The sequence below is a fragment of the Vombatus ursinus genome, unplaced genomic scaffold, assembly GCF_900497805.2.
Source record: "Vombatus ursinus unplaced genomic scaffold, bare-nosed wombat genome assembly UNPS02003292.1, whole genome shotgun sequence".
Taxonomy (NCBI): Eukaryota; Metazoa; Chordata; class Mammalia; order Diprotodontia; family Vombatidae; genus Vombatus; species Vombatus ursinus.
Window position 1 is genome coordinate 5002310 of NW_020943070.1, and position 8907 is coordinate 5011216.

General features: G+C 45.0%; 1 protein-coding gene across 1 annotated transcript in view; it reads right to left on the reverse strand.

Moving 5' to 3' along the window:
• The window catches only part of CSF2RB (colony stimulating factor 2 receptor beta common subunit), a 32864-nt gene that overhangs the window by 13143 nt on the left and 10814 nt on the right, over positions 1 to 8907 (reverse strand). Inside the window, exons 2-7 of the mRNA XM_027873396.1 lie at positions 7070 to 7337; positions 5468 to 5591; positions 3961 to 4154; positions 2583 to 2743; positions 2304 to 2457; positions 768 to 903 (exon numbers count right to left, since the gene is read on the reverse strand). Coding sequence (XP_027729197.1) covers positions 768 to 903; positions 2304 to 2457; positions 2583 to 2743; positions 3961 to 4154; positions 5468 to 5591; positions 7070 to 7145 — 845 coding nt within the window. The 5' untranslated portion in view covers positions 7146 to 7337. The remainder of the gene's footprint in view (positions 1 to 767; positions 904 to 2303; positions 2458 to 2582; positions 2744 to 3960; positions 4155 to 5467; positions 5592 to 7069; positions 7338 to 8907) is intronic.

Genomic DNA, 8907 nt, shown 5'->3' on the forward strand with positions numbered 1-8907 from the left:
GTGTGTGTGTGTGTGTGTGTGTGTGTGTGTGTGTGTGTGTGTGTGTGTGAGAAAGATAGAGACAGAGACAGAGAAAGAGAAAGAGAGAGAGAGAGAGGAGAGGGGAGAGAGAGAGACAGAAAGAGAGAAAGGCAGAGAGAGAGACACAGAGAGAGAGATACACACAGAGAGAGAAACAGAAACAAGGCTGTAAATAAAAAGAAAGGAAGGGGGAAGCTAGGTGGCACAGGAGATAGAACACCAGCCATGGAGTCAGGAGGACCTGAGTTCAAATCCAGCCTCAGACACATGACACTTACTAGCTGTGTGACCCTGGGCAAGTCACTTAACCCCATTGCCTAGCTAAAAAAAGAAGAAGAAGAAGAAGAAAGTTTACAGTAAGAAAATTGGAAAGTTGGGAGGAGGGAAGTTGTGACAGTCTTTAGACACTACAATTCTATCAATCACTCTTGAGGAAATGCTTCCTTCTGTCAGGACACAGATGCGGGGCTATGGCTGTGGAATGTGGCTGATGCTTCCACACATACCCTTCGCTTTGTTGGTTGGTTTTGTTTAAAACTCTCTTTGTTATGACAAATGGGCTCTTTGGGATAAGCAGAAATGTCAATAGTCTTTTTTTTTTAAGGGCACAATCATGTTTTTAAAGGATCACTTATGACTTTCAGGCTGCTGTGTCATGTGGGATGGAGCTTAGAATTCCCTCCAGTAACAAATAAAACAACGGGGAGTGGAGATAATTGTACCAAACATAGAAAGGGGTCACTCACTTTGCACCTGGACCAGCCTTGTAGAAGAGCCCAAAGGAGAAAGAGCGGGTAACCTCGGTCCTCACTTCCCAGGTACAACTGAGCTGTTTGTGTCCGTCGAAGAAGCACTGGAGATTCTTGGGCTGAGCTGCATCCCCTGGGAAGGCAGCTCGTTAAACTTCTCTGAAGTGAAACCAGCCCCTTGCCAGGGCTGGAGCAAGGACCCACGTCCAAACACAGTGAATGGTTTTCGGCTTGTGGCCTGACTCCCTCTCCTGGAGACACTAGGGATTCGCCCACATTCCTAGCATCATCTGGGAGCCTGGAGGTCTTGGAAGAACTTAGTGTAAAGATGGCTGGAGGCAGCCTGGTGCCCGGTCCCTGTGCTGACAGCACGGTGCCAGCCCCTGCCTGGCTGCTGAGCTGCTCTCTACATCTGGAAAAGTCCTTTAATCTCCCTGGGTCTCAGTTTCCTATTTTAGGAAATGAAAATATTAACTCTCCATTGTTCTCAGGGACATAGTGAGGAATTAACCAAAGACTATGTTTAAAGGAGCTTGGAAGAAAGGAAAAGCCCCATCTCATTGCAAGGAGCTATTGCTTGTACTGTGGTCTGGTTAGAGATAAATATATTACCGTATTTGGAATGATAGGATGTCAAAATAGGTTGGGGTCTCAGAACACAGAATGTCAGAGCTAGGAGGGGCTTTAGAACAGGGGATGTCAGAGCTGGGAGGGGTCTTAGAACACAAAACATCAGAGATGGGAAGGACCTTAGGATAGCGATGTCAGAGTTTCCCACAGGGTGGTGTGGGTGGTCTTATCCCTTTCTCTCCCTTTGTACCTTGCCCAGCTCAAGCTGCCTGTGGCCAGGCAGGAAGAATGCTTGGATGAGCAAGCAGGCACCAATTACACCTTCCATCAAGATGAAAGGTCTCAATACCTTGTCACTGATCCTGCCAAGGAGTCTGCAGGTCCTCTGGGCCACACCATCTACCCTGCCATTATGCCCTCTGGACCCCTGGTTACTACCATCTGATCTATTGCTAACTCTGAGGACCCCTGGACCTTTTCATCCACCCTGAAGCTTAACTCTTTTTACATATCATCTTTTCCTTTAAAATGTGAATTCCTTGAGAGCAGGGACTATCTTGATTTTCAATTTGTATCCTCCAGAGGGTTTTTAACATAGTAAGCATTCAATAATTTTTTTGTTCCTTTATTCATTCCTTATTCCCAGGCCAGTAGGGTTAGAGGAGAGGACCATAAAGTTAGAAGCTATGAGACCTTAAGAAGGTCATCTAATCCATCATCCCTCATCAATCAATCAATAACTGAGGCCCAGCCAGGATAAGTAACTGTTCCAATACCACACAGCTACTGAGTAGCAGTGCCAGAATTTGAACCCAGGTTCTCTGGTTCCCAATCCAGCATTCTGACTCTGCACCAGGCTGCTTTTCAAAAGTCAATCCCGGGGAAATGGACCTTGGAAGAGCGTAAGGAGCCCCTTCCCTCTGCCTCCCAAGACCTGGGGTGGATCTGTGTCCCCATAGTTACCTTTCTGAGATTCCCAGGGAACCTCAGAACTCCACAGGCTGGTATGTCCTCTAGATGTCTTGGCCCGAACTCGGGCCACGTAGAGGTTGTCAGGAATGAGGCCATCATACCCAAGGGGAACTTGGGCCATGGAGGATTCCATTGTAGAAGCCTCCTGTTGGTGGATTGAAAAGAGAAGTCAGATCAATGCTGCTGCAGTAGGTGGAGGTTGGAGAGGGAAGGTAGAGGCTCCTTGGATGGCTGGGGCTGACCTGGCCTCACCAGGTAGACATTCCATACCTCCCATGACTCCCATTGTCTCTTGTAAGCCACCTGGAACGTCAGTCCCACCAGGGATGACTGGAGGCTCTGGGTCCAGCTTCTGGGCATCGCCCATGAAAGCAGGAAACCTTCAGTTCCATTCTCCAAAACCTCGAGATTCTCAGGGGCAGGAGGCAGAACTGGAATCAGAGAGTGGGAGAAAGTAGTTATTTCAAAGACCTGGTTTGAAGACACAACAAAATTCCTAAAGCCACCCTTTTTGTGAACAAAGAACTGGAAAAGACATAGATGATGCCCACTGCCTGGGGAACAGTCCCAACGTTCCATGAACTCAAGAGGTAATTACTGTACTGGAAGAAGTGATGGGGATGTCACAAACTGAGAAGTGTTGGGAGACTCTTAGAAACGGGAAGCTACGTGGCAAAAGAAACAGAACCGGGAAAACAATATGCCCCAAATCACAGCAACAAAACAAATGGAAAAAAGGAAAATTTTAAAACAAATGAATAGACATTGAATTAAATACGCTGTGAGTAAGGGCCAAGCTTGGCCCAGAGAAGAGGTTAAAAAAAAATTGTGCTTCTCCCTCTTCTTTGCAGATGGGGAGGTCTATGGGTGTGAAATATGGCACATAATGCCAGACTCAGTTTATTTAGTTAGTTTGCTGAATTGTGTTTTTTTTTTATTTTTCTTCTTGTTTTAAAAACTCCCTATAACAGAGGATGGCTTCTTGGAGAAGAGGGGAGGGGAAGCATATCTTCAAAAATGAAGAGAAGATAAAAATAAAAAATAAAATAAAATAAAAACTATTAAAGTTTTGTTTTTTTGTTTTTGTTTTAAAGAACTGGGTGGTATGAAGAGAAGAGACACTAAATTCTTCTCCCTAAGTTTTCAATGCAGTCTCAGGTCTAGTGTGAGAAATCCAGTTTAAGGAGTTGCCTTCTCTCTGTACCCTGGAAGCTGTCGTTGATCGAATGAAAATCTGGGGGGTGGGGTGCTCTCAATCAATGAACAGCCATGATTTCAATTCAATAATCTTGCCTTAGCCTGCACCCATGGATACAGGTCTCTTCAAACTCTAAGTTTAGTACTAGGAAATTCATACTAAGGGATTAGTGATCATTATTAATGAGGATGTCCTTCTCTGAGTTTGATTTTTTATTTTGATAAGTGATTTTCGCCCAAGGTTATAATGGTGCCAAACTTGAAAGGGAGATATCTTTTGCCCACTCCACCTCAACCAGCTGCCATACAAAACCACCCCCATTCTCAGTCCCGATCCCCACATCCTGGCTCCCCTCTGGGCCTGCCCATGCCAATCCTATCTACCCAGGAGAAGGAGCATAGAAAGGAACAGCCTCCCTTCTTTCCCTCCCTCTCTCTTTGCCCCACTCACCATTCTGGGTTAGGTTGATGCTAAGCTGGAGCTCCAGTGGATGATCTGCTTTGAAGCTAAAGATGTCGACTTGACTTGTAACAAAAACATCCTGGTGAATGAAGCAAGTCCTGGGTATGCAGGATTGGAACTGGCAGGTGGGCAAGGACGTGTTCCGCTCAGGGTCACAAAAGACTTGCTTTGGTGGCTCGTTACTGGTAGAAAGAAGATATGAATGATCTGTGGGATTCAGGCTCAATATCTGATGACTTCTGAGGTCTTCTCCCAACTAAGAGAAGCTAAGACTGTGGCCAGGAGCCCAGACAAAGAATTCAGGGGCTGTCTTTTGGCTTTGTTTGTATTGCCAGCACTTAACACAGTGTCTGGCACGTAGCAGTTACTTAATACGTGTTTTTTGACTAAGTGAATTTGAAAAATTAGAAGGGACACATAGAATCAGATTCAGGGACCGCTCAGCCCCAGATCATAACAAGGATGTCTCTAACAAAGGTGGACACTCAGTGGAAAGGTCTGATCCTCTTCCTTAAATTAATCAGGCTTCAAGAGTAGGAATCCTTGATTTCCCTCTGAGATATATTTAGGAAATTTCTCTTTTCTTGGAATCTGTGGTATTGTGGAGTGAGCACTGGTTTTGTAGTCACATACGTGGATTTAATGCTCCCTCTGTTGTATACTGACTGTGTGGCCTTGGACAAGTCACAATCTCTGAGTCTCATTTCATTCCTATGAGGTCCCTGCCAACTTTACTTCTGGATTCTATGATCCTTTTTTCAAGTGGTTTATGGGGATTATAAGAATCTCCTCTATCAGCACAACCACCAATGGAAGGAGCTGGATCCATGCCCATCCACCTTTGACATGCTTTGAAAAGTGCCTTAGAGTATTTTGCATAAACTAACTCAGCTGCCCCAGAGAAACATGGCGAAAGAGGAAAGTAAATGGGGAAAGAGTAGGAATACCTTGGTGAATTCTTTAAAAATTCTTGAAAAGGTACTACTGAGGGGGAATGTGTGCTGTTCAGGTGCTCAAAGAGGATGTCAAATTGAAATTTATGATTCTATAAGGTGGATGTGACCAAGGCTAGAGAAAAGGTGATCAAGGATAGGAAAACCCTCCAGTTTCTGTTCCCTTGAAAGTAGATTCAACTATGTTTTAAAAATCAAATTAAGAAACTTTATTATTATCACTGTTCTTCAAAGAGAAGACTCTTCAGTCATTTTCAGTCATGCCTGACTTTTGATGACCTGATTTGGGGTTTTCTTGGCAAAGATACTGTAGTGGTTAACCATTTCCTTCTCCAGCTCACTTTAGCATTCTAGCAAATCCAAACACTAACCCTCTCTCACCTTTCTGGGGCACAGTAGACTCTAAGATATCTTCCATTTAGACTTTTTCTCTCTCTTCTCTCCCTCTCCAAACTCCATCCATCCTAGTCCTGGGCCTGGCCCTGTAAGAGAGATGCTTTCTTCCCTCTTCCCTCTGGAACCCTGGGGGCTCAGATACTCACTCATACATTTGGCGGAAAAGAGTCAGGTTGAGGTAGCGTTGGGCATCGGCAACCTCCTCCCACTGACAGATAATCCTAGTCCTGAAGTCATTATTGCAATTTAAGGTCTGAAGGGGAATGTTTTCTGAGAATCAAAAGGGAAAGAAGAAGACTAGTCATTACTTTCTCATCTACCATCCTCAGTTACAGCATGACTCCTTCTTGCCACCGCCATAACCAAGGACCTCTTCTAAGCTTGTCAATTTTATCTATACTCATTAGTGTACATTTCATCTCTTCTGATAGAATGGAAGCTTCCTGTGGGCAAGGATTGTTTCATTGTTCCCAGTGTCTAACACAGTGCCTGACAAGTAGTAGGTATTTAATAAATGCTTATTAATTGATTGGTTACAAGAACAGTCAGTCAACAAGCATTTATTAGATGCCTACTATGTGCCAAGCACTCTGCTAAGCTTTTGGGAATATAAAAAAAAAATCAGTCCCTTCTCCCAAGCACTTCACTGTCAAGACTCTTCCAGAATTCTCTAAAAGCTCCTGATTTCCAGGTTGATAAACATCTCTAGAAAGGACCGTGGATCTCCGAGGATGCTGAAGCTACTTACTCTCCTGTGCTCCGATGTCTTTGACATTACAAACCTCCTTCCCTAGTTCCGTCCCCCTTTCTCTTGGAGCCTCGGGAAAGCATACCCCACTGGGGAAGCCAAATGGTTGTGGAACCATCATCTCTGCCCATCTCCCTTCACCTTCCCAGTAATACCTGGAAAAGTCTCCAGGAATTAGGAAATGCAGACATCCAACATATTCTTCAACTTCCTTGAAATGAAAGGAATCTGGGGGAGGGGGGGGATGAGAAGATTCCCCTGGAATGTTCCCAATGGTCAAACCATTTACCTCTCCATGGCCCCACCTGGGAACTCTGCCCAGGCTCTGGCAGGGACATGACAGAAAGGAGGGCAGACAGAACAAAACACACACACACACACACACACACACACAGAGAGAGAGAGAGAGAGAGAGAGAGAGAGAGAGAGAGAACATCTGTGTTGGGAAGAATAAAGTGGAAGGGAAAAGGAAAAAAGATTAGCAAAAAAGTAGCTTATATCATAGTATCATAGGATTTAGAGGTGGGAGAGGCCTTAGAACAGGGAATGTCAGAGCTGGGAGGGCCTTAGAACATGGAACGTCAGAAGTGAGAGGACCTTTGGAAAATAGGATGTCAGAGACAGAAGGAGCCTTTGAGACCATCCAATTTCCTCATTTTCCAGATGAGAAAACTGAGTCCTAGAGAGGTGAAGTGATTGATTAAGGCCATGCAATCAAGTGATGAACAAACATTTATCTGGCACCACCTGTATGTCAGGCCCCGTGCTAGGTGCCGGAAAGACAAATAGGAGCCAGTCCTTGCTTTCAGGGAATGTACGCAATGTTAGAGGAGTTAAGCAGCAAAGCCTCGGCTCCAAAGTAGATCCCAGAATCTAGATCCAATGAGTATGTGTCAGGGAAGGGAGGAGAGGAGGAGTGGGAAGGAAGGTCCTCAGACTGGAAAAGAGGTAAGTACATTTCCCTGAGTAGGAGGAAGGGAAAGGAGGAGAAAGCCCTGACCTTGGATGTCACTCTCTGTGGAAGCCCAGGACACAGCCAGAAGGATGTTGAACACCCCCCTCCAGGCCACCTCCATCTTCAGGGCCGAGCTAGGCCAGGATGACTCCAGGATGGCAGTCCCTGTCCTAGGGCTCAGCTGGAGGCCTGGGTCATCTCCTTGCTCACAGCTTGTCCTCTTCTCTCACGGGGACTCACAGGGTGGGTTCCATTTCCTTGGGATTCTGGCTCATTTCCCCAGGACAGAAGCCAGCTACTGTGACCATAAGGCCTGAATAGAGAGAAGTTAGGTGTTGGGCAAGGCCCTACTTGAGTCTACTCTGGCCTGCAGCTGCAGAGACCAGAGGGGAAAAGAAAAACTTCTTGCTGGGGTCTAAGACACCCAACTCCCTTCCCCAGACCCCTTCCCAAAGCCGGATGAGGATCTAAGCTCTACAACAAGGACCACCTTCTCCTCCACACTGGGATAAGCTGTGAGAGTGTAATAATAAGAATAACCAACATTTCTATAGCACTGGGGCTGAGTGAGGTTGTGACGTCCCCGTATCACACTTGCTAGTATCACACAGCTAGTATCAGAGGTGAGATTTGAATACCGGTCTTCCTGAGTTCTAGACCACCACCATTCTAGACACTGCCTCACAACTGAAATGGGAATCTCACTGAATTCAAATCTCAGCCTTGTTGCTTATTAGCTATGTGACCCAGAACAAGTCCCTTAACCTCTCTGACCTTCAATATCCTCCTCTATAAAAAAAAAAGGGATTGGTCAGGGATAGGGAACCATCAGCCTCGAGGCCACATGTGGCCCTCTGGGTTCTGAAGTGTGACCCTTTGACTGAATGCAAACTTCATAGAACAAATCCTTGGGATTCAAATTCAGTCAAAAGCCTGCACTTGAGGACCTAGAGGACCACATATGGCCTCGAGGTTGCAAGTTTCCCACCCCTGGATTAGATAATCTCCAAATTACTCTGTAGATCTAGAATCCTGTAGTCCTACAAGAGAAACACATTAGGGAGACATACTGTCTATAATTTGATAATTTGAGACCTTGGGCAAGCCACTTCCCTTTTCCTGAATGTGTTTCCCTATCTATCAAGTGAGTTGGTTGGACTAGATGACCTCTAAGGTCAATTTAACTCAATAATTAATTCAATGGACATTTAAGCAGCACCTACTGTTTACTGTGTAAGGTATTCCACTAGGCAATCTGGATCAAAAGACAAAAAAAGAAGATTTCATCCTACATGAGTTGAAGGTGGGGGCAGGAGGACACTGCATGTACACAAATGTATAAATAAGTCATTTGAAGAGAGAAAAGTAAAACTAGAGAGAGGAGGTGGCTCAAAGAAGACTTCCCAGAAAAGGAGAAACTTGATCTAAGCTTTAAAGTAACATAAGAATTCTGAAAAGGAGAGATAAGAACAAAGTCATTCTGGTATTGGAGGATTAAATAAATGTTTATCACGTGGGCTTTAGGTGAACTGGACTTGGTGCTAGGGCTGCAAAGATGAAACAAAGTCCCCAAGGTGTTTACAGTCTGGCAGCAATGAGACAAAGGATGGAGACATAACATGACAACTCATGACACTGTGTTAGGAGAGACCTAGCAGTGGTTTAAGGAGTTTAAGATAGATTACTTGTAACTGTAGGAGAAGGGAAGATTCCAGCAATTGTCACTTCCTTTTCTGAATGCTCAAAACCATCCCTTTAATTATATGGCCAAAAATTTGTCAGAAATCTAAGCAGAGCTCATTGGCTTTCATCTTAGAGGGAGAGGGGAAGAGAGAGAGAGAGAGAGAGAGAGAGAGAGAGAGAGAGAGAGAGAGAGAGAGAGA